At 38.8% G+C, this 25,489-nt stretch overlaps 2 protein-coding genes across 7 annotated transcripts in view; one reads left to right on the top strand and one right to left on the bottom strand.

The window, feature by feature from the left end:
• The window catches only part of REV1 (REV1 DNA directed polymerase), a 59,971-nt gene extending 43,176 nt beyond the window's left edge, over window positions 1-16,795 (top strand). For all 4 annotated transcript variants that reach the window (XM_080340182.1, XM_080340181.1, XM_080340184.1 and 1 more), the window contains 9 exons: window positions 1,394-1,496; window positions 2,948-3,104; window positions 3,473-3,675; window positions 6,215-6,448; window positions 11,083-11,191; window positions 12,242-12,453; window positions 12,624-12,780; window positions 14,836-14,938; window positions 16,387-16,795. In XM_080340182.1, the coding sequence (XP_080196308.1) occupies window positions 1,394-1,496; window positions 2,948-3,104; window positions 3,473-3,675; window positions 6,215-6,448; window positions 11,083-11,191; window positions 12,242-12,453; window positions 12,624-12,780; window positions 14,836-14,938; window positions 16,387-16,498 (1,390 nt within the window). In that variant the 3' untranslated portion in view covers window positions 16,499-16,795. The remainder of the gene's footprint in view (window positions 1-1,393; window positions 1,497-2,947; window positions 3,105-3,472; window positions 3,676-6,214; window positions 6,449-11,082; window positions 11,192-12,241; window positions 12,454-12,623; window positions 12,781-14,835; window positions 14,939-16,386) is intronic.
• A 1,945-nt stretch (window positions 16,796-18,740) lies between these two features.
• EIF5B (eukaryotic translation initiation factor 5B) overlaps window positions 18,741-25,489 on the bottom strand; it is a 37,773-nt gene continuing 31,024 nt past the window's right edge. The window contains exons 18-25 of one of the 3 annotated variants that reach the window (XR_013921962.1): window positions 24,821-24,952; window positions 23,789-23,920; window positions 23,604-23,680; window positions 23,321-23,485; window positions 22,221-22,359; window positions 21,404-21,565; window positions 20,028-20,564; window positions 18,744-19,723 (exon numbers count right to left, since the gene is read on the bottom strand). Coding sequence is in view for 2 of the 3 variants with exons in the window: in XM_080341622.1 (XP_080197748.1) it covers window positions 20,457-20,564; window positions 21,404-21,565; window positions 22,221-22,359; window positions 23,321-23,485; window positions 23,604-23,680; window positions 23,789-23,920; window positions 24,821-24,952 (915 nt within the window). In the remaining variant the exon portion in view is untranslated. Of the gene's footprint in view, window positions 20,565-21,403; window positions 21,566-22,220; window positions 22,360-23,320; window positions 23,486-23,603; window positions 23,681-23,788; window positions 23,921-24,820; window positions 24,953-25,489 lie in introns of all 3 variants that reach the window. The other 2 variants (XM_080341622.1, XM_080341623.1) reach the window with 2 other exon arrangements.

Raw genomic sequence — 25,489 nt, 5'->3', positions numbered from 1 at the left:
ATTTACTGGAGCTAAAGGTGACCAGTTTCTCTCTTCAATTTAAAATTTTCTCTGTAGCTATAGCTCATGACCCATTTCTTGCCCCCTCACCTCTCAGGTGAATGAGATGCTGTGGTTTCTCATCCTACAGGTCAAGCAAGATTCCCTAGAAAGACAATCGTAGTCCTACAAAGGATTCAGACTCACAAACACGCTTAAAATCAAATGAACTTCTGAGATGTTTATGGTATTTTTACTGCATCATTCATATCAACTCTTGATAGTACAGCAGAGGCCTTTGTAAAATATTCCTCTGAAATGGTGTGTACCTTTAGATCTGTCCTACATTTCTCCCTCGTGTTCTGCATAGTTGCATCTTAACGGTCATATTGATCCTGTTTTTCTTAAAAATGTTAACCTGTAAGGCTCAGGGATATCTTCATATCATTCACAGCAGGAAGGTTTTTCCTTTTAATATTGTCAGAACCAGACCCTTCTGGAGATCACTTAGTTGTTCATGTGGATTTCTGACAGTTTCAAAAGCGGAGGAAAATTTGAAGAGACACCATCAAAGTGTTTATTAAGTTGCCAGGATGGCAATCTCATCAAAACACCAAGGTAGAACTTCATTTTGTCCATATAGCCCACTCTATCAGAGTTAAAACTGTATTGATTACCTCAGTGAAAAGACTTCACATTACACACATACATTTGGTTAGCCACCTGGAATTCTGTCCTTACCTGTCTCAAATGTGCCCTTAGAGAATCCAGAACTACCAACAACTACTAGTGCCCCACCAAGATCTCAGATGGCCATTTGTAAACCTCACAACCAGGTAATGTTGTGAGAGTTGTTGCAGAAAATTGCCCACAGTGTAAGATGTGTTTTTGGAATGTTTAAAGTTACTTATCGTTAATCCAGTTTCTTTGTAATCCATATGCACATGCGTTTATCTGCTTCTCCCTCAGAGTTCCTTCTGAAACTCTTGCTATGAACATTTGACAAGTGAAATAATACTGAGCAAATCTTCATGAACCAAGCCTGAGTGAAGGATAGTGTATGAGTGCCTTTCTATGAGTAGTATAAAGTGAAACATTTTTGTCTGTCTTCAGTAAATAGCATGTATATAAATGTATATCATATTTGACAAATTAATGTGTGTATTGCACAATGAGAATATTCCATTCGTAAGTAATCTGTTGTGTTGTTCTTTTTTTTTCTGTAGAACATGCTTATTTCTAATTACCTTTGAAAAGAAACCACAGAACAAAAAAACGGTGTTCCGTTTCTGTATGCCAAGAAATTATGATCTTTCTTTGAGGTCCTCTCTGAAATATATACAGAATATTGTTGTTGTCTTTAGGATTTGTGAAACAGCTTCCTTTTTAACCATACTTTTTTATTCTTTGTTAGGACTGTGACTCTAGACCATGCAACAGACAGTGCAAAAGTGATTGGGAAAGAAACTCTCAACATGTTTCATACGATGAAACTGAACATATCAGATATGCGAGGGGTAAGTTAATGGGAAAACTGAATTTTTTTTCTTTATCAACCTCCTTTGTTGTTTTTCATAAATTTTCAGTTCTCCAGAGTAGACAATAACCAGACTTAAGCAAAAGTATAAATAATACAAAGCTTATGTAAATTAGGCTATGCAATTATATTATGTTTTGTATGTCTGCCTTTGAAAAACATGGTTACAAAGCCATAAATGTAAATATATATATATATATATATATATATTGTGATATGGATTAATCCACAACTTAAAACAGCCTGAGGTAATAAAGTTAGACTGTATCTTCTACAGTTCTATTAGCATGTGTAAATTTTATTTTGTCTTATAATTTTCTTTAAAATTTGCAGTTATTAATTAACCAATACAAATACTGCTTTAATGCTAACTAAAGATACAGATGAGAGGAGTGTTTGCTCTCGACTGCAAGTCTGAGAGCCAGGAAGCTTACCAACTCACAGTTCGGCCTTTGTTTGAAGGTCAATTGATGGCTCTTTTGAATCATGGTTTATTTTAGAACACTCTTACTCCTCTCAGTGGTTTTGTCATAGCATTGTGAACCTACAAGGATACTCTTTGGGCATCAGCCATTTTTTACACAGAGGCTTTCTAAAACAAACCTGCATTTATCGATCATCTGGATGTAGAAGCAGGGATTCACAAAGTTGCCTTGCAATGTCCGCTCCATGGCTTGGGTTTCTTTTTGGAGTTGAGGAAGTATTTACCATCCTCTCCCTGTCTTTTTCTGGTTTCTTGTCCATCTGTCTCCTTTGCTGTCTTTTTTCTTAATAGTCATGTAGCATTAGCAGTAAACTTGCACAATGTACAAGTGCATTCTTAGTTGGATAGAGTTTCTGAACCCCTGTTGATTGGTATTTAAAAGTAAATGAAAAGTGAGGTTGTCTTTCAAAATGAGGAACACCTCATCTGATAAAGATTACTTTCACCGAAGTACTTCCATCCGTTCAGACTTTGTGAGAACCATGTCTAGAAGTGAAACAATATTGTTTTTCTCATTTGTAGACTGAGGTGATGGATTTAGTATAGATTGTCCTCAGGAAGAACGTTCCTTTCTTGTACGGGTAGCCAGATTTAGTACTAATCACTTGTTTGACAGTACTTCTAGATTTTTTGGTGTCTAAGAAATTTCATAATAAACATGTTGTTTCATGAACCTGTTGACAGCGGTTTTTCTATATCAGAGAGTTAAGATGGTATTATCTTTGTAATTTCTTAGTTGTTGGATTGTGGTGAATAATCCTGGCATTTGGTTGGAATGTTTTTATAGGCTATTTATGTGTATTTCAACATACTTCTATTCATTCTTTCCTCCACTCACAATAGGCAGCCAGTTTGAGAAAAGGCAATGCTATTATGAAAGCATTAGAGATCTAAAAAATAATTTAATTTAAACTTCATAAAATTAATGTATTAATGTTTTGATTTAGGTTGGAATTCAGGTACAGCAGTTAGTTCCCATCAGTAAAACCACTTCAGCTCACTCAGCAGTACACTCTGGACATTTACCTGGTGGATCGCATTCAGTTATTGATCTTTTTCACGTTCAGAAAACAAAAAAGTGCTCAGAAGAAGAACATAAGGAAGGTCAGTAAGCTTTGTAATTGTCATGTGTGATGATGGTCAGTTCTGAAGTGCTCCAATATAGATTACCTTTTGGAATACTTATTCAAAATTCAAATTATTTAAATTATTTAACATAAACTATTTGAGAGCATGTTTTGCTCCTGCAAAGGAAAATGCTACAAATGAAACTTTGTATAGGATTATTCCAATCTTTTTAAAAAGTTAATAGTAACAAAGGATATTTTAAAAAAGAAAGTAGTATAATTGTGCAGTACGTTATATAAACTATTTGGCAAAGAAAACTGGAAATTAGCTTCACTGTATTTTGAAATGTCAGAGTATTTTCAACTATTAGATCATTATTCTTTATTTTGTTTTCATATGTACAGTATTTGTGGCTGCTATGGACCTTGAAATATCTTCCGATTCAAGAACTTGCACTTTTCTTCCATCTCGTGGTGCCCATCTCACATCTGGTCTCAATTGTAACGTTAACAACACTGAGGCTGCTGTCAAATGGAATGGTGTGCATTCTCCTATCAGCGTAAAATCCAGGCTTAATTTGAGTATTGAGGTGCCATCTGCTTCCCAGGTAAAACCTGAGAATATAAAACTGTCTCCAATATCTTGTAAAAACTTGGGATTGTCTTATTGGATAGAGCAAAGAAAATTCCATTACACTTTTTTACAGTGCACGGTAAGAAAGTGTTATTGATGCAGAACTATTTTGCCTTAATAAAAGGATTTTTAAAAAGCAGTCATTTATAGACTAACTCAAAAAATATTCTGTTTATTCAAAGGAAAGCAATTTAATTTTCTGGTATCTGTTTCCCTTCCTATCACTTGCCAAAGGATTGGAATGGAGCAGGAATAGAAAAGATGCTGAGGATGCAATATTAGAGCAACATTACCTTCCACCTTTCACAACCAAAGCCCAGAGCCTAATTATAAAAAACCATGAAATATACTTTAGGAAAACTTCCATCAGAAACATTAAATATATCCTATCGTTCATGTTCAGTATTTATCTGATTATGATATGACACAGATTTGTAAATTTCTTATGTTAGCTCATAAAAATTATTTCTGATTAGCTTAATCACTGAGTGGCTCAGGAAGAATTTTGACAAGTACTTTTGTGTCATTTTCATGAAGATGGAACTTTTAAATGTTTTCCCATCCCTCTTTATGGCAGCAATATTGTTTGCCACAGATGGCAATAAATAATAATAAGGTAGTCTTCTCCGCATAGTTTCTTAAAGCCATGTATTCTGTATCAGTCTTTAAATTACACTATAAATCTGTCTGCAAATTCTAGTCAGTGAGAAGCAACTGAACAGCAACTAGTCTGACGCTACCTCACATACTTTTACAATGGCTGTTGTCTAAGTTTCTGCCTACGAGAATGTCGAACTTGTATTTAGATTTAATTATTCATCTTCCTGTGTTTTTTCAAATTTTCTTCAAATAGAATTGAAGATAAGGTGCACACTTAGCATTTAAACAGAATATCACCTTTTAGATGAGAGGAGGACAATCTTTATTTAAATAAAATATTTCTGCAAGGCTTTGGGGGTCTTTTTGTGTGTTTTAACAAGAGCCTCCTTATTTCTACTCCACGTGTTATTCAAGCAGACGTCTGTTACAGGGATCTGCTATGAATAAGCTGAACTGAATTCTGTAGGTTTCTTAGCTAAAAGCAGATTTACATACTTTTCTGTAGAAATGTGTACTTCAATTTCTCTATTTTAAATCTTTAAAACCATTTGCTGATGTTCTGTTAGCTGTTTTTCCAAATATTTAGACATTTTTAAAACCCAGTTACGCTTTTGGCAGAAAACTGTTTTTTCCATAATGCAACACCCAAGCTAGTTTAAAAGCAACTTGACTGAACAATGTGAAGCTCCATATATGCAGAATCTCCAATAGAAGAATCGTGTATGAACAAGCAAAAAGTGGACTAGTTGTGCAGTAGTGTTCCTGAAGCTTTGGTAGCCTCATAGTACAATACACTCATCTTTCCTTCTGCTGTATAACCATATTATAATATGGTACATAATATGGAATTTGGTACAGGGAAGGAGTGATGAGAGTTAGTCCCATACTGCTTTTTGTGTACTGTGTGCTAGAAAAGCAACAGCAATATATTTTACACCCAGGATTTCCAGAAAATGTTCGTGGACTTATATATGTAGCAAATTTAGTATGAGGGAACACAAACAGAATGTACAGTGAATAACTGAAGAGATTAATAGTACAGACAGCTTTCATCAAAACCTCTCAGTTACTATAAGCCAAGTATCTTTTTATAGATATTTGTAGTTTTTCTCTGTAAATACAGAATCTAGTCATAAACTCCAAATTTTCTTGTTAAAGGTAAAAAATAAAGTTTTTTAACACTGCAATGGAGTCTCATGTAGCAGAACTTACAGGCAAGCATTGGCATTTATCTACATAGTTTTACTCCAGTTTTACTTCTGAGAAAAATGATGCTGTAAAGCTGCTTGTCAGTTGTATTCATTCTGTCACTTGTGCAGCTGTCATTGTATGCTGCAGCTTCTGGATTTTGAGGGGTCATTTCATTTGTTTCAAGTTGATAATTGATGGCAAGTACCAATTATGGCAAGCAAAAATTTGTATCTAAAGCTTACTTCATTATGAAAATCTACGACAAGAATCTGACAGTATGCAAGCATATGTAATGTTATTAAGGTAAATTAGTAACATGTATCCTAGACCTATATAAAGAAATTAATTGCTTACTGCTTTCTACCAGACACCAATTTAGCATTCGTATCAACATGTTGCCCATATAATTTCAACTCAGAATTTGAGTTTTCTTATCACTAGGTAGTTGTAGAGGAAATCTCATATATGATTTGTGAGAGCACTGAACATTGTGAAAAGATAAAACTGAGAATTCATATTTACAGAACTACTTAGTCTTAAATGATATTTTTACATTTCACTGCTGCAGAATGTAATTGTCAGGTTCCTAAGTATGTTTGCATTCACATTTGTTTGTTTGAGTTTTTTTTCTAAAATTCAAGGGCTGTAAAACTAATTTTTGAGGAAAATTAACTCTCTTATCTATTCCTCAAAATAATGTAAAATTTTTTATATATTTGTAGCTAGATAAGTCTGTGCTAGAAGCTCTGCCGCCTGATCTCCGAGAACAAGTAGAGCAAATATACACCATTCAGCAAGGAGAGAACTATGGAGAGAGCAAAAAAGAGCCAATAAATGGATGTAACACTGCGCTTCTGTCACAACCGGTTGGAACAGTGCTTTTACAAATACCAGAGCTCCAAGAACCAAATACCAATACAGGAATTAATGTGATAGCCTTGCCAGCTTTCTCACAGGTAGGATGATTACAGGGTATCAATAAACATCAACTTGCCACCTGTAGGAAGAGCTAACAGCCTTTTCTTGAGATGGTATTACTAGAATCTGTGACTTAGCAAAATTATTTATGTCCTTTAATAAGTTAAAAATCTCTGCTTCTAAATGTAACTTAATCTATCATGAACATAGTATTATAGTATTTATTAAACATTTATAGTCATCGGTATGCCTATTTTTTTTTGCTGTTGTTTAGCATAAGACATCCTCATTTACACTTTGCTTTGCAATCCAGTGTGTAAATAGCCCTTTTTTTCTGCATTGCAGCTGAGTTATACTGCACCGTAAGTCTGAAGCAGTCCTAAAATCTGCTTAGCTAGTCACAGGAGACTCACTCTGTTTAAGTGGATGTTTTGATGGTGTAAAGCCAGCCCCTACTAGCTTCTGTAGGTGTGATTGTTTATATCACATTCTTTGGAGAAAGTCAAGCATGGCTGAAGATTGTTTATTTCTCCATAATTCTAAAATTATCTCATATACAACATGTCCAAGACAAGGAAAGGGCAGCATTGTTTCTTAAAACGGGGGCCTGAAGGGGAAGCAGGTAGCAATAATTATGCTTCTAATGATATTCCACCCTTCAATCCAAGATGGTGCTGAACAAACATAGGGTAAAAATAAAAAAAAAAAATTAAAGATTGGGTTACCCAGAGATATCATATTTTGCATATGCATCATGTAAAATAGAGCACTAATTTTATTTTTCTGTTTGCTGTGCCAGTACTCCATTGCTATTCTCAAAGTGATACCACCTGATTGGATTTATAGAGGGATGTTTGTTGCTGTTTCTAAGGCATAATGCTGCCTAGCTGACAAAATCCAGAGAAAATTAGATAGAAATTCCTGTCCTGTTTTCAGTAAACAGTAGTTAAATGCATAATTGTTATTTAGAAGATGTGTAGTCTATTCTACTACTATTAGTTTCTTCACCTTGATTCAAGTTCCTTGGTTCAAAAACAGTCCTGTCAGTGTTTATTCCTGAACTGCAAAGTTGAGTTTCCCCTATGGAGATACTGTACAAATAGTATATGAACTCTCCATACCCCAGCTGTTGTAAATTAAGTAGTTACATTCATTCATAGGCAAGAGTTTATCTTGGATGTGTGGGTTAAATTATGCTGTGCTTTAAAGTACACCCATCCACTCTTGTTCTGCCATTCAGTACTCTTTTTCAGAGTAAATCTTAACTGCATGTGACTTTCTATAAAAATTACATTTAGTGTGCATTTATGCTTTACCTGTCTTTTAATTAGGTAGTTGAGAATTGATTGTTGTTTTTGTTTAACAGCATTACTTCTTGAAATTGTCCCCCTGCTCTGGCAAGGGGATTGGACTAGATGATCTTTCGAAGTCCCTTCCAATCCCTAACATTCTGTGATTCTTAGAAAAATGTGGTTTACACCCTCACATGCACTGTTTTGCCTGTTTCTATCTCCTAATGCATTTTGTGATTCTCTTACTCCATCCAAAAATGTCAGCTTAGTAGAGCAGCTGTTTTGTTCGAAGATGTAATTCAAGAAAAATTGGGTACTTCCTATTTCTTTTTTGGAGGTATCCATACTATCTTAGTATGCTTGTGTTCCAAATTTTCTCCTGAAAAACCATTCAGCTTTCTTTGTTGGTGAATAGAGAACTAAGATTTAAACCTTCTGAGTTAGGTCCATGTTTGACATGTAGAATAATATGGTTGTGAATAGCTTCCTTAGGCTTCGAGGAAAAAAAAAATGCTAAAACTGGTTAACTAATATGGGAAGATTTTTTCTGTGTTAAAACCAAATGTGAACTTAATTAAAAAATATCTTTTTCTAAATATAGTTTGACACTTTTTTTAATCATCAAAGCCTGTGTGGGAGTGTATGTTGTATGAGTGCACACAAACACTTAAGATTACTTTCTTTCAAATGATGCAGTGAACTAAGTAGTGATAGGTTTCAGGTATAGAAATATTGCAAGCCACTCCAAATGGAGTACTTTAGCTACATCAAGTCAGCAAATGTAAATGATGCTCTGCCATCTTTTTATAGCTTAATTAGGTTTGGTTTTCACCCCTTCATTCTTTTTTGTCTGAATGGTATTTTTATGACCCAGTGTCAAGTTAATTGGCTGATAGTGATTTATGCATTAGAAAACATGTGGAAAATACCCTTTGCAGGGAAAAGTTCTCCCATAAAAACAGTCTAGATAGGTTGCACTCATTTCCATCAGCTGCTGAAGTAATCTTAATGTTTAGAAGAACTGTATGTCTCTGTAGTAGCTGATTCCTGTAAAAGCATAGGATGCAAGAGGTAAAGATTACAGATGTTTAGAAATTAATGACGTTTGTAGTAGTGGGGTCAGTTACGGGTGGCAAATTTGCACTTTGTCCTTGCGTTGTCTAGACATTTATTTCTAAGGAAATTTATACAGCACATCATAAATACTAATGGCTGTATGCAGAGATAATACATGAATTTATGAAACCAAGGTTCTTCATAATGTGAATGTGATACAGCTGTGTGAAAGCTATGTTAGGACACTCTGGCTGTACAGCAAATTACCTGAAACTCCAATTAATTAGTGTAGAATTCAAATTAACTTGACTGATAGCTCTTCCAACTGAATTTTTACATGTTACACTTTCAGAGGGCAGTGATAGGGGGAATAATAAAAAACACATCCAGTTCCGTGTACCGCATTATTTCTGCATGAATTATTAAGTGGTGTACTCAAAAAACAGTGTAAATTCAAGGCCTCACAAATTCCTGATCCTTGAATGCTTAACCAGAGAACACTGACCTTTTAAAAATTATTTTATTAAATAAAATTTATATTTAAAAAATAACTTAAGTCTCTGGACTTAATTGGCTGCATTCCGCTACAATGCTTTGTTCTGCGCAACATATGCAATAATTGAGGTCAGAGCTGTTCTCATTTCCTCCTTTAATTAGTGCATATTTTGTGTGGTGAAAAATTTGTGTTGGTACGTGGAGTTCTAAAAATGGAAAAAGTGTTCTGCTAAATTGATGAGTTTTATCTGTGGGAGCATGTTCGTGTTTATTACTTACATAATTTAGGCATCATATGTGTGAATGGCACAGCCTTACCTTCCTGACAGACGTATTTTGGTTTTAAAAAAAGAATCTCTATTGAAAACAAAAGATAGCTTTTAATATGTGTGCATACTGACGTATAATAAATACAGTATCTCAGATTTTGGTAGAAATTGTATTGAGCCCTTAGAATAATAATAGTAGTGGTTTAACTGCAGCTGGCAACCACGCACCACACAGCTGCTCACTCAACCCTGTCATCCCAGTGGGAGAGGAGAAAGAATAAAATAAAACTTGTGGGTTGAGATGAAGATGGGACAGCAAAGGAACAGAGAAGAATGAGAATAATATACAAAACAAGCGATATGCAATGCCCACCACCCACTGACTGATGCCCAGCCCATTCCCGAGCAGCAGTCGCCCCCAGCCAGCTTCCTCCAACTTTATATACCGAGCATGATGTCATATAGTGTGGAATATCCCTTTGGTCAGTTGGGGTCAGCTGTCCGGCCTGTGTCCTCTCCCAGCCTCCTTGCTGGCAGGCCAGTATGAAAAGCTGAAAAGTCTTTGACTGCTCAGCAACAACTAAAATATCCCTGTATTATCAACATTATTCTGAATCAAAAACATGACACTATACCAGCTACTAGGAGAAAATTAACTCTATCCTCGCCAAAACCAGGACAAGTAGTTTTGAATGAATTTTTTCTTGGTTTTGTGCACATCTCCAAATTTTACTGCTGAAATGAAGGGCACTCTCCTGCTAGGCAGATTTAATCCTCTAAATGATAGTTTTGCTTTTTTGAATTAGATTTTTCGGATTCTGAGTTGCAAACTCTGTACAATAATCTTGAGAAACTCAGAACACAGTGTCACTAATTTGCTGCTTGAGAGACACAGTGAGGGAAGATAACCAGTAATACATGAAATTTTATTTTGTCCATGAGTGTGTATGGCAATTGGCAACAAATTATTTCCTGTATGGAATTCAAACCCCTAGGACAGTGGGAGGGACTGTTTTTATCAGTCGAACAAGGGCTGGGCGACTGTGCGAGTTCTAGATATGAGGTAGCTGGATTTGTGTTTCCTATGCTTAAAGAAGCGAGACTATTTCCAAGGATATTTTGTTAGAGGAGTGTAGCAGCTTCCAGGAGATAGAAATATCAAAAGAAAAAGAGGAACAAAAGTGTGATTGTCACAATGTTTGAGTTTGGAAATTTGAAGGGAGTATTCTCTGAGTTAGGCTTAATTGTGCTGTTAATATAGCTGCACTGTGTATCAGTAGGTGAACAAAGATAGTGGTGAATAAAGATAGTGTATTATAGGCCTATAAATAGTTTTTTATAAGATAATAAATGTAGAGTAATGTTAAAAGGAAATTTTTATGGTTTTTACAAGCTAAAGTACATGACGAATATATACAATGTATTTTGCAGTGTTTCAGTTATGTGTCATTTTTGCTTGACATAAATTGTAAATACCTTTCTCATGTGAGTGGCCTATAGGAGAGCAAGCAGTGTCGCTCACTGGTTAACTAATCAAATGAATCTTTCGTTACTGTTCAGGTGGACCCTGAGGTTTTTGCTGCACTACCTGCTGAGTTGCAAGCAGAGCTGAAAGATGCATATGATCAAAGGCAAAAGCAATCAGAGCAGCAACCTGCTAACGCTTTTGGTGAGTATATATAGTTGTACAATAGTTTTGTATAAAAGTTGTTGACTAGTTAAAGGGATTTATGCAACCCTAAATAACTAACTGGAAAATATAACTAAAGCTTCTATGGAGGTGCTGTGTTGAAGAGGATTTTTTTGCATTTATTTTCCACAGACTGTCAGTTACAACCAGCTGTGGCTTCATTTTGCGAACAGTAGCTTAGCTTTACTTAGATGGGTAATTATTTCAATTCGCTAGGACTGGGGCACTAAACTTACCCATGTCCATATGTTTGCAGAGTAGAATCTGAACTTGATATGTCTTGTGATTTAAAGTATCGCATCTTCATTCTCCTGGTTCCATGAAACCCATAGCACTGGTATGGGTTTCAGTCAACTAGAGATACAATATAGCTTACCATATGTCTGACAGTCAGATGGTTTTACTCTGAGCTGATCACCCAGGTCTCCTTTTTATAAAAATCAGTAGAAAGAAGAAAGATTAGTTCCCTGTGAATGCGCTTTCACATAGGTGGGAAATTTCTTTGGGTTCATTGCCAGTTAAATACTGTATTGTTACAGTCAAACCTTGATTTCATAGTCAGTAGACTAATACAGATACATTAGCATGATGGAATTAGAGCCATTTCCATGGTAAACCATAATTAAAGCAGTTTGGGGGGCTTTTTGCTGCTGGTTTTGCTCATAACCACTGGTGGGATGTCTTAGCTGGTGGAGGCCTAGGTGGGACAGTGTTCTGACTGAGGTGAAGCAATTTGTCCAGTAAACTTGAGATTTCACCAGCTGCTCACATTCAAGCACTAAAATGCTTGATATGGAAAGGCTTATGAGTAGCTTAGTATCCTCTGAGTATGCTCATGTCTAGCAGTGCTTTTCAAATACTTAAAACATTGCCTAAATCTGAAATGGCATGTGAGCGTTAAAGTTGCTTGATCTAGGTTGTGTTCTTCCAATTGATCCATAGATTTTTATGGAGGATAGAGTCCCCCTTTCAATGGAAAAGTATTGAATTTTAAATGTATCAACCACTGGCTATTCCCATGTTTTTCAGTGTCAAAAAATCCTTTACTACACCTGAAGAATGCTACAGTGAAAAATAAGAAAAAAATCAGGAAAAAAAATCCAGTCAGTCCTGTAAAAAAGATTCAGAGTCCTTTGAAAAACAAACTTGTTGGTAGCCCTGCAAAAAACATGCCAGCTACATCTGGAAGCCCACAGAAGCTCATAGATGGTTTCTTGAAACAAGAAGGAACAGCTGCTCAGGTAATTTTAACACTAACACCTTTCAGTAAAGCTATGTACATTTCTTTAGACTTGGTCCACGTGCAGCTTATTTTCTTTACTGGATTCTTTACTAGACACTTATCTATGTATGTGTACAGCGTTACCATGTTTGTTAGACTGAGCATTATCAATTTTTACATTTGGAACAGCCAGAAGCAGTTCCATCAACTTCAGATTCTTCAGGCCCATCAGCTCTGCAGCTGGAACAGCCTGGTTCATTTAGGCCACAAGCACCCAACCTCGCTGGAGCTGTCGAATTCAATGATGTAAAGACCTTGTTGAAAGAATGGATTACAACTATTTCAGGTATGGGATGTCATGCTCGTTGCGATCTTGCATACATCACAAGGAAAACTATTGTTTTAGTAGGCTTTTTGTACTTTATTCCTTCTTTACACGGGTTATTTTTCATGGTAATCTTGAAGTCTGACTGCCTTGCAATCTTGGAGTAACTTGATTCTTCCTGCTCAGTTGTTATTCTCTATTTGTGCCAGCTGCTATTTCTTGCTTAACGTCATTAAAATCTGCCTGCTCTGTCTTCAGCCCATTTGTCAGGCCCTTGTCTTAGGCCTTGACGTTACTTGTGTGGGAGGTTTTCCTTATTTTGTTCAACACATTACAACCACTAGGTTGAAAGCTCTTAAAAGGGAATTCCACTTTTTTGAAGATGCCATTTTAGAGGTGAAGGAATGCAGGTTTTTTTCAAATTCACTGTTGGAAAGAATTCTAGATTTAAGTGGAAAAGTGTAACACCCTTGCCAAATTGTCATTTGGATTTTAATTTTATGTCAAACAATTAGCAGCTTCTTAATATCTTGGGAAATCTGGCTTGTAAGATCCTTTATGTCCTGGACATTGCTGTTCTCCTAAGAGTTTCAAAACAGCCATTCCATTCTAAATCCTGGTTCCTTTTCCCTTTGGTTAATATTAGCTTGGCTGTCATTTGTTCTTACCAAAGAAAAAAAAAAAGGGGGGGGGTCCATGAGACAGATATTTTGGGACCTTGCAGTCCTTTTATGTACACGACTTCTGATATTGATGTAACAAGGTGGATGGATGATGGCAGAGCGGTGGATGTGGTCTGCCTTGACTTCAGTAAAGCCTTTGACACAGCATCCTCACAGCTAAGTTGAGGAGGTGTGGTCTAGACAATAGGTGGGTTGCAAAATGGCTTAAGGAGAGAAGCCAGAGAGTGGTAGTCAATGGTGCGGAGTCTAGTTGGAGGCCAGTATCTAGTGGAGTGCCTCAGGAGTCAGTACTGGGGCCAGTATTATTCAATATATTCATTAACGATTTAGACGAGGGAACAGAGTGCACTATCAGCAAGTTTGCTGATGGCACCAAGCTGGGAGGAGTGGCTGACACGCCAGAAGGCTGTGCTGCCATCCAGTGAGACCTGGACAGGCTGGAGAGTTGGGTGGGGAATAACCTAATGAAATTTAACAAGGGAAGGTGTAGAGTCCTGCATCTGGGCAGGAACAACCCCAGGTTCCAGTATAGGTTGGGAAATTACATACTAGAGAGCAGCATAGGGGAAAGGGACCTGGGGGTCCTGGTGGACAGCAGGATGACCATGAGCCAGCACTGTGCCCTTGTGGCCAGGAAGGCCAATGGCATCCTGGGGTGTATTACAAGGGGGGTGGTTAGTATGTCCAGAGATGTTCTCCTTCCCCTCTACTCTGCCCTGGTGAGACCACATCTGGAATATTGTGTCCAGTTCTGGGCCCCTCAGTTCCAGAAGGACAGGGAACTGCTGGAGAGAGTCCAGCGCAGGGCAATGAAGATGATTAACGGAGTGGAGCATCTTCCTTATGAGGAAAGGCTGAGGGAGCTGAGTCTCTTTAGTTTGGAGAAGAGGAGACTGAGGGGTGACCTTATTAATGTTTATAAATATATAAAGCGTGAGTGTCATGAGGATGGAGCCAGGCTCTTCTCGGTGGCAAACAATGATAGGACAAGGGGTAATGGGATCAAGCTGGAACACAAGAGGTTCCACTTAAATTTGAGAAGAAACTTCTTCTCAGTAAGGGTGACAGACACTGGAACAGGCTGCCCAGGGAGGTTGTGGAATCTCCTTCTCTGGAGACATTCAAAACCCGCCTGGACGTGTTCCTGTGCGACCTCACCTGGGCGTTCCTGCTCCAGCAGGGGGATTGGACTAGATGATCTTTTGAGGTCCTTTCCAATCCCAAACATACTGTGATACTGTGTGATGGGAGGTATGGGAATACAGCAATTGTCACGTCAGCCCCTGGTACACTAACACTGCAGAATTCCTTTCCTATTACATTCCAATTATTCTATTATTATATTCTAAGTATACTTAGAGAAAGCTTCTCTCTCTTTTTTTTATTATTACAGATCCTATGGAAGAAGACATTCTACAGGTTGTGAAGTATTGTACTGATCTAATAGAAGAAAAGGATTTGGAAAAGTTAGATCTGGTTGTTAAGTACATGAAAAGGTAGCTTATTTGCTTGTACTTGTGACATTTAGACTGGTTTTGTTAGTACTTATGCACTAAACAGTTCAATGTGAGGCCACAAGCTTATTAGATATTCCATTGATGAGTATAGATATTTTTTCAAAAACAAAAACAGGATTAAAAAAAAAGAAGTTGGGCAGATAAGATAGGTAATTTGTGAAAAATTAATAGTAGCGTTTAATAGTATTTGCTACAAAGTCTTTCGTTACCAGATGAAGGATATAGTTTTTGTCATCATTGTCACTTTTCTTCATCCTGTTTTCATTAATTTTTCATGTCACCTTAGATCTTTTGTTTGTTTCATCTGATTTCAGTTCTCCTGTATCCAGGCCCTCTCTCACCTCTCCAACCAATTAAATCAATTTTTATTACGTAGTTATTATGCTGCACTTACTCTTCCCAGGAGCCAGGAGGCCCAAGTTCCATTCATAAATTGCTTACTAACTGATAGTTAACTATGGAGCTCAGCTTTCTGCATCTTAGATCTGTAAAGTATTTATTTCACAGAATTAATTAACACCCAAAAGACTATGGCAGTGTAAAAACTTTGCTATGCTTTTGCATTATGGGATGTCTTTACGCCTCAGAAAATGCAAAACATGCAGTGCAGTGAACTGTTTTGGAGTATGCTGTGAATTCTTTAAAAACTTGTTTGGAAAGCAGCATCCTGTCCCATTCCTGGTCCCTGTATGTGAGATCTGCACTGGTGGCAGCATGTCTCCCCAGAGCCTGGCAACAAATGTGGGACGAGGAATCAGGAGCTGGATGATAGGCAGTTGTCTATATGGCACTGATGTTAGGTCTTCCAGAGGTGTAGGTGGAGGAAGCCTCTGCTCTCCTGTAATAGTGATCTGGAAGGGGGTTGTGAAAGTACAGAGCTGCTTCTGTTTTCCTTGGGCATGTCCTCAGTTTGCTTCTGGTAGCTGCTGAATGGTAGAGGTAGCTCATACCTCTTTGTGGGCCTCCATGATTTAGTTCAATTTTTAGCAATAAACACAATAGAGCACCCCCAAAACCTCTTAATTGTCTTAATCACCTTGGCATTCGTTGAAAGAAAAAAAGTAGCAGGTATGTCTTGGGGTGAAGAAGGAAATATCAGGAACCAGAAGTTGGCCATTTCTGGTTCTTCAGTATGGAGTTGGTAGAAGGTCACCAAAGTGGTCACACCTCTGGCAAAATGCTGATGCTTACAAATTAGTGTGACACCATTCACATTAGAAATTTCACCACCAAATGGCAAAGGAATCTGTGGCATTAATAAGATTTGGTATATCTGAGGAGAGAGGGCTTAACCAAGATAAAATCAAAATGCCATTCATCATGAACTGTTGTCATCTTGTTTTCCAGTATAAAGACCAAAAGTTATTGTAAAAAGAACTGGTTCTGTAACAGTAATTTTCTTCCTCTTCTTCCTTTTTGCCCTTCAGGTTAATGCAGTCATCTGTGGAATCAGTCTGGAATATGGCATTTGACTTCATTCTTGACAATGTTCAGGTAGTTTTACAACAAACTTATGGAAGCACATTAAAAGTTATCTGAACTTGTAGTAAAGAGCTTGATGAGAGCCTGGAGCTCTCTGCTAGCTGTGCCATAAGTGCTTGTGAGGTATTTGCAAAGTGCATGATAGTAATGCCCTGAGTTTTTATAATTTCAAATTTCTTTTTAAACAACAAAGTGTTTTGTACATTTCTTTTCAGAAAGTGCCAAATTTGTCAGTATTGCATGTAAATAATTGTGTTAAAATTCTTTTATTGTAGTATAGAATCTATTTACAAAATGTTTGTTTATAAAGTTTTATGGATTTTTACAGTGAAGTGTTTACAGTTGTTTAATAAAGAACTGTATGTATATTTTTGTACTGATTCTATTTTGTGATGCTTCAGTTTCAATGTAGCTAGCCCCTCTTATTACAGCCACAGCTCTGATTCATTTCACAAAGTTTTACATCATGACACTGCCTCAACTTGCATAGGAGACTGCTGTACACACACCTGGCTGCTTTTTGTTTCTTCTCGACTGACTTACTACAGATTGTAAGCCAAGGGATGACTGTTAGCTCATTTTCTGTTTCATTCTTTGAAGATAGGAACTGGTGTGGCCCAGCCACTCCCAAAGCACACACAGTGTTAGCTGAAGGGTCATTGCTCTCTGAGCTCCCAGTACTGTCACCTCTAGAGATATGTGCTGGTGGAGGAAAACAAATGGAGCGATTCAAACAGCTACCCAAAGGCAGCACTGTAGAGAAGCTAGGGAGTAGCTAATGTGAAGCACTGCTTAAGCCTGTGTCAGTCCTCTGTCTTACTACTACTTAAGAGTGGAAAGTGGCTCTATCCTGAAATACCGTAGTTCCCCTCAGCCTGTGATGCGCATTTCCTTTATGCATGGTAACAAAACAGGTTGTAGTGAGTAGCAGAATTCTGTCAAATGTGGGTATATACCTGAAAGAAAAAGCCCAGTTTGTGTTGTGGTATGGAGGGGTATGCTTATAGTTCTACAGTTTGTGTTCTAGGCAAGTTTGACTTTTCCAGATTTACACCAGCCCTATATAGTAATATTTGATACAATACATCAAAGCAAGGCTGTTCAGGTGCCTTGAAAGAATGAAGATCACTTGTAGGAAGCCCAGGTGATAAGAAAAATCTTTTTGATTGCTGAAAAAAATGCCTGGGGGGGAAGGGAAATCAGAAGGACCCCACAAAATCCTGACTGTAGGAAGCTGAACTACCACCTGGAGCTAGCCCTGGAACATGATTTGCAGTGCTGGTTTAGCCAGAAGCATAACAGCTTAGCAGCAGAACAGCTCGAGCAGGGATGGCTCTGTAGCACAGGTCCCAGCAGGCACAGCTATTTCTAGTTTTGGGCTTTTCTTGTAACAGACACTAGGAGAGATACCAGCTTGGCAGCCTTCTACAACAAGGTGATGGATGAGAGGAGGGCAGTAGATGGACTCTTTAATAAGGCTTTTTGTAATACCTTCTGTAACATCCTCAGACAAGCTGATGATATAAGGGCTAGAGACAGGGCTGTGGCTTGAAAAGTGCCTGTCAGAGGCCAGTCCCAGTCTGGAGTGTAACCCCAGAGCCAGTAACAGGTCCAGTCCTGTTTAACATCTTAATTAATGACCTTAACAACTGCAAAAGGTCCCTTCCAGCCTCAGCCAGTCAAGAGTGCTTTTTCCAAGAGTGATTATGTGTTGGTAGAGCTGCATCCATTCATAGATGTGTGTCTACAGAAAGAGAGAGCTTGTCTGATTTAAGTTGTCCAGGTTTCCACTAGTTTCTAGTTTGGGGCTTTCAGAGCCTCTTGAGTTGCTGTTTTTAAAGCTGCTTTTTCTTTTTTCTCTTACTGAAGCAGACTGGCATGCTAACTACTCACAGAGAGGAATGGAGATGCTGAAATTCAAGCAAGTATTTTACCAGTTACAGTTCAGGTACACAGCACTGGTTTTCCAGGTGTTGCTCAAGCCACACTTGAAAGTAGCATCTTAAAAAAGAAAAAAGGACTCACATTCCTTAACTGATGTAATGTGTAATTATATTTTCATTTTCCCTTAGTGATCTCTGCTTTGAGCCCTTCAATATTACATTCAGTCATCTGCTTCCTTAAAAATATACCTTCACTAAAAGCCTTTAAGTTCCACAACAGTGACTTGCAACAAATAACACAATCCTTTTTCCCCCCCCAGAGATTTTTGCCTATGGGAAGCACACACTTCCACACTTCAAGGAAATACATAAATAAATAATACATCAAGACCACAATGCCATCTGTGTTCTTAAGAACTTCTTTTATTAGTGTACTTTCCATGATTGCATAGTTTGCAAAAGAAAATTGTAACAATTAAATGCAGTCTCTTCACTGTGATCATTCTATTCTAAACCACCAACACACCCAGCGCTGTGAATTTGCACCACATGCCAACCATACCATCGAAAAGGACCTTTTCTGTAAGTTTGAAGTCTAGCACACCAAAAAAAAAAAAAAAAAAAAGAAAATCCAGTAAGTTAAATTCCATTGCCAAAGGAGTTAAGTTATTAAATTGGCCTTTGTAATGGAGTCTGTACAATCCCAATTATAAAATTCAGATTTTTCCAACAAGAAAAAAAGAATCTAAGTGACAAATCTGATAAAACTCCTTATTGCAAGTTATATTCTTGTAAATATTTTAAATGCTAAAAATCTCAGCTATGTGAAAGACCATTATCAATTTTGTTTCAGCTTGTGCTTTTGACAAGTGTGTGTTTAGCTCTTCTCAACAGGAGCTATAGGTTACCAGGAAACTACCTGGTGGAAGAGGTGTCAAGCTGTCACCCTAAGCAGGGAGCCACAGGGGAAGGAAGGGTAGGAAAATGCTGTGATTACAGACTGACTTCTGGCCAAACACACCATTAACCCAGCACCTCTTAAACTGGTTCATTCCCATCCCATCAGATGGCTCAGCAGCTCTGATGCAGCTTCCAAAGTCACCACTCGCAGACAACCGTTTTGCAGGTGCTTACCAGGACTCCGAGCAGCAGCTGGAGAAGAGATGCCACATCTAAGCTCCTCTCAGCAGAGCCCTTCCGGGAACCGTGATTTGCTAAACCCCTGGCCTGCAAATCTGGCACTTCAGGAACATGGTGAGAGACATGAACCACCAGTATCACCATCACCATGTGTGGTGCATGCTCAGCCAGGCGAAACCGGAGGAAGAAAGGCCGTTGCTGGAACATGCCTCTGTTACTCGGCCACACAGAGACAAAGCTCCCTCTGGCATCTCCATGTCTGTCACAGCCCAAAAAGTGAAAATGACATTTATTGAAGCAAACTGTAAAACAAATGGGCTACTCTGTCCATCTCCTTTATTTGTGGCTCTGCGTTATAATGATTACAGGTTGACTTTCATGAACTGTACAAGCAGTAAAAGGCGGCCAACTATGCTTTACATCATTGTTTCACACAAAGCAAATACAGAAATGTCCAATTGCCTAATTTCCTATTTAAAAAAATTTTCTATAGGCACAAAGCAGGAGAATGTTGGAAAAGAGTCGAGGGAAGAGGTATGCATAAATAAAGAAGTACTTCTTACATCAAAAATGTCCCAAGAATCACAAAGTCTGCAGAAGCTTGGTTAATCAAATACTGCAGTACTGATCTCATCAGTATAAAAGTGAAAGAGCTTTAGTTCTGTAATAAAAATTCAATTTATTTTATTTTGGAGAAAGGGAGGGAAAGAGGGTGGAAGGTGTAAGAGAAGGAAGGGCAAACTTTAAAACAGCAGCCAGTATTAGGAAGGGCAGTAGGAGAGGTGAACAGGCACATTGGAACCATGGGAACATGTAAATTGACCACTGTCAAACCAGTGTAAATTTCTTGGTTTCTCATGGAAAACATTTTATCCACATATTTTCCTCCCAAACACATATCCAACACTGTCTTCAATATATGACTTTGTTGGTAACTTTTAGAACAGGAATAGCATGTTTATTCCTGCCTCCCCATTGCTGTAAAAAGTTATCTAGATGATTTCAAACACTTTCTTCAGCTCTACTATAAGCTGCCAGTCAGACTTCTGCATTTCATCCCTGAACCAGTCCTTCAGAGCATCGATGGACTGACGGCTGATCTGTAATACACAAGACAAAGCCGTCAGAAACATGAATGTGTGTTAATAATGGCAGCTTTTAGTGTGTTGAAAGTGATTCAACTGATGAAAAGCTCCTTCCAATCCCAGTTCTGCTACCAATCTGCTGCATGACCCATCCCATTCATTTCCCTCCTTCTCACATCCCTCACTTGATCTTCAGAGACCACCACAGCACTGACCATCTCACAGCCTGTGCAGTAAAGGCAAGAACCTGCAGCTGGGAAGATCCCCCGCTTCCCCCAGTGCCCACCACACCAGCACCACCTCCCAGTCCCTGTCACAGCCCCTGGTGGGTACAAGCCCACAGCATGTGTGTGGCAGGGGGTGTTCTCCAACATGAGAACTAAAGCAGGTAGGGATGTGGAGATCAGTGGCTTTGCCTCTGACAGCAAAAAACTGAGCAAGTGATCATCTCCTCATCCAAGTGCAATGTTCCAGAACTGGAGCAACTACAGTACTGCTATTCATTGCACAATGCTGCCAGGGTTGCTGTGCTGCTCTGAGCACCAGCTACATACACCAGTATGCAAATAGCTCATTTACCCTTTTACCCTCTCAGGTGTAGTAACCTGCAAGGTAGTTGTAGCTGTAGCAGCGTATCATTCCCTTGCCCCTCTGGAGGGGCACTACTACAAACCTCAGAACAAGGCTACAGCAAACCTCAGCTGAGTGATGCCACCTATGAGCCTTTTCAAGTGTCTGTTCGTCCCTGATAGAAGGTTCCTAGTATATGTTTTACAGGCTTCATGCAACATGTCCACTTCAAGCAAGCTACCATCATGTCACAAGCCCTCTCCAAAAATGCAGATTGCTTTTACCTTACTGACGAGGATATCTGTTGCTTCAAAGTGTCGTCCATACATTTTAGGTGATTCACCAGGAATAGGTTCTATTTTAACACATACTTCTTGGCCTTTTTTTGCAACCTCCACTGGTTTATGGTTTATTTCAATACTTGTAACTATTCCAATATCAACAAACTGCAATACAATGAAGAAGCTGTAAGACAGGTCCACAAAACCTCTGCACGCACTCTTCTCTAAATTCTTGTTTATATATACAGACTCACTCATACTCTAGGTGACCCTGGTTTAGCAGGCGGGTTGGACTAGATGATCTCCAGAGGTCCCTTCCAACCCCAACCATTCTGTGATACGATGTATGGCACTACCAGAGCAGCCATCTCAGAGCTGACAAAGCCAGACACACTGAATGTGTACTGAAAAGAGCAGCAACATCAAACCACCTATAGTTCTACCTGGGATATCAGTTTGGTCTTTTAAAATGTCAGGAGTTGACTTCCCCCCTTATTAACTACCAGTAATGACAATTTGCTCGTTACTTTATATTGCAATACAGAAATCGCAGCAGGGGAGAGAAGGAGGGAGGGTGACTGGCAAACACCCCCCAGCCTCACTTCCTGGCAGAGCCCTGAAGCAGCCCAGAGGCTGTACCCCACTACAGGACCCAGCTCTTCCAGCAGAGAACAGCAAGAAAGAGACTTGATCTGAAACCCTGGATCTCATCTCCTACCAGAACCCTGTACCCTGGGGAAAGGCACAGCAGCATTCCTGGTGCATCATCCCAGGAGCCACCAGGCAGATCCAACATCCACTGGAAGAGGCGGTTACTTACATTTTTGCTTGGTACACACATGGGCGTCCCCTGCTTCACCTGGCCAGCCTCCACCACTACACCCATCACTATTGGGTCACGGGAGTTGAAAATGAACTGAGGGAGTATTTTCATCTTGCAAGGAAACACTGCTATATGCCTGGAAGATGACAAAGAAAAGGCATTTTGAAATAGATGCTACAACAGTGTACACAACATCAACAGTTCTGCCTTTTCCCACATTTCTTGGGCTTTTATTCTAGGAGCATCACTTGGGGAAAAATCAAGTACAAAAAGAATTTTTTCCAATCTTGCTAATTCTAATCAATACTTGATCTTCAAGACCTATAGGGAACAATAATCAAGAATGGCTGGCATGGATTTTATTTTGACTGATGTAGGCAGTCAACTAAGACCAAAACCAAAGGAATAGTAATTTTACAGTGTAATTAGCATCTCAGAAGAGCATAAGAATAGAGATGTTATGCCTCAACCTATCACCAGGGCTCCAAGAACAAGATTTGTTTGTAAAGTGAACAAATATGTTTAAATGCTGAGCTACACAAATCAGGATCAATATATGGAATTAAATACATTTTCATTTATTTTGACCACGCTTACTTTGCTGTGTCACAGATTCCAAAAATTAATATTGGGCCCCTACAAATTCTTACGTGATTGCATATTCATGTTACTGCAGTCAGAATTAAGCCCTGTACACTGGAACTGCACAAAATGAAACAGAATACAAATCCCTTTAGTTTTGTTTTCTTAACTCTGCAAAACTAACCCATCTATCACAAACTACAAACAGAACCCAAGTACACAAAGCAAACCTGAAGAACACTCCACCATTACATGATAGTTTTAGCTAACCCTTGTAACTGCTTCACAGCTCTCATCCTACTAAGCCTAATCCCAGAAGTAAACAATTAGACTGGAGAACTGAATTGTTGAAAACCATCAATATATTGTCCTGTCCTCTTCCTTGTTCCTTCCCACCAGAACTACATGCTCAATAATAATATAGAAACAAGAAGTTAAATGCAATTCCATTTATAACAAAATAATTGAGACACTGTTATTTGGGAAGCACCCAGAACAGGATTGTCTTTACTTACTTGAATTCCTCTTGTTTCTGTTTTTTGTAGTCTTGTCTATATTTTGTGAAGGCATCAAATAAGTGATAAATTATTTCAGCACTAAAAATTCGAACTCCTAAACTATCAGCCATTTCCTGTGCGTCACGTTCGATCCTCACATCAAATGCTAGAATGACTGCGTATCTGTAAGTAAAAATAAGTCAGAGTTTACTAGGCAGATCACTGAACCAGGGCTGAGGAGGCGGCCTTGCTGAAACGCCACCGTGCATTTATTGACATGGTAAGCAAAGAAGTGACTTACTGTGGGTCGTGCTCCAACATAACTGATGCCTTCATAACATCTTTTTTATGGACAGGACCTATATTAATTCCTGAATACTGTTGAAGAAAGCCACACAGATCAGTCACTAATCTTTCTGAGTCAAAACAAAACAGTTACTAGCTAAAATTTAGAAACAACATCAGATGCAGCACAGAAGTACTTACTGGCACTTCCGATGTTTTAAGAAATTCAAGTAATGCTTCTAAAGAGCCTAAAGTAGAAGCCTGGACATAAACACCTTTCTCTTCTAATTTGATTGCATTCAATGTTTGCTTCAGTTCATGTATTAGTTCATCCTTTAGGAAACAAAAAGGAGAAAAAAAACAAGTTTTAGTTAGTCCTATTGCCATTTATGCCTCAGGGTAGAAAGCCTTTCTGTTCATGAGCTGCTGAAAGTATGTGACAGTCATACAGACAGGTACTGACTGACAGACTTGCAGTACAGGTCACACACAGCCCTGTGACACACTGCTGCTTGTTTCTGGCATTAGAAAAGTCTCAACTGAACTAGACTTGAGGATTTTGCAAGAAGGTGATCACGTAACACAAAGGAGATGCCCATCTTGGGACTCAGCAGCATTTCCCCGCAGATTACGCATTGCTCTCCCCAGCCCTGTACGTTTCTGCTGGTGAGACTGAGCGAGCACACCTCCCATGGTGTGTGGCAGTAACTTTGATTGCCTGAGGATCAGCAATAAAAGCTGCCGCTCCTAAAACCTGAGCTGGCCGGGATTCTGAACACTCTTTGTGCCCAGGTACAGAACAGAAGATGCAGGAGCAGCAAGGCCATTTTGCTGCTTTCAGAGAAGCTTTGCAATTATGATAGTTTGAAGAACTCCACTAGCAGATGTTTGCCTAATATAATGTAATTGAAATATATGCAAAAATTACTGCAAATACCAAATCAGTAATTAACATATAGTCAAACTATGCTACGATGCCTGTTTTCAAACCTTATTCTAGCACCAGAGACACCTCAGCAAAATATTGGGGGAAAAGCTAAAGGTCAGGATAGTGAAAACATCTGTTTCACATGGACACACAGCATGTTATTGTAACAGTTTTTAAAAGACAACCAAAACAAGCAGGTTACTTGCATACTGAGCTCTCAACATTTGAATTTGAATGAGCTTCATCACCAGAGAGCTCAGTTAACTCCAAGTTCAAGTGTCTCACTTCCACATTGGCCATCTCACCTTGAGGACTGGTATTTCATCCTCTTTATAAGCTACAAGCAACGGCAAACCAGCCAGTGTCTTTTCCAAGTCTTTCCCAAGAATCTTCACACCTTGAGCAGCAACAACTTCTTTGTGCTTTTCGTACTGGTTCTGAAAAGGAAAATACACACTAGCAAAGAGTTCATGCAGATGCTACGCAGCAACACACAGCACCTGAAGAACCTGACACCCGCAAGCACAGAAGAGAACACAACAGTGAAATCTAGCAGCTCCCATCTTTCTTTGGTGATCTTCTCTACTTTGCATTCCTGGTGTGCGTGTTTCAGTCTGCAAGTTCCTCTCTCATCAGATACCTGGCCTCTACCGCACCTCATGAGGCAGGCAGGGCAAGCAGAATCGACTAAAAACAGAGGAGAAGGCCAAAAAGGAATACACATAATAGAAAAGAGCAAGCAATGATAGGAACCTGCTCATTGAAAAAATAAAAAAAGAAAAAGAAAAATCAGCCCCATAGAGAAGCAGGAGAAGATGCTGACAGCTCAACTACAGCTGAGCTGACACAGCCCAAGGCTCCAAGCAGGAAGAGCTGTCTCATCCCCGCACCGGGGCATCCTGTTCAGCCTCCTCATGTATGGAGTTCCATGCTCCAATTCCCAAGTGCTCCTCCCCACCCAGGGGAACCTCAAA

The sequence above is a fragment of the Nesoenas mayeri genome (genome assembly GCF_963082525.1).
Source record: "Nesoenas mayeri genome assembly, chromosome: 1".
NCBI classification, from domain to species: domain Eukaryota; kingdom Metazoa; phylum Chordata; class Aves; order Columbiformes; family Columbidae; genus Nesoenas; species Nesoenas mayeri.
Note: the sequence above shows the minus strand (reverse complement) of the source record. Positions and strands in the feature narration are given on the sequence as shown.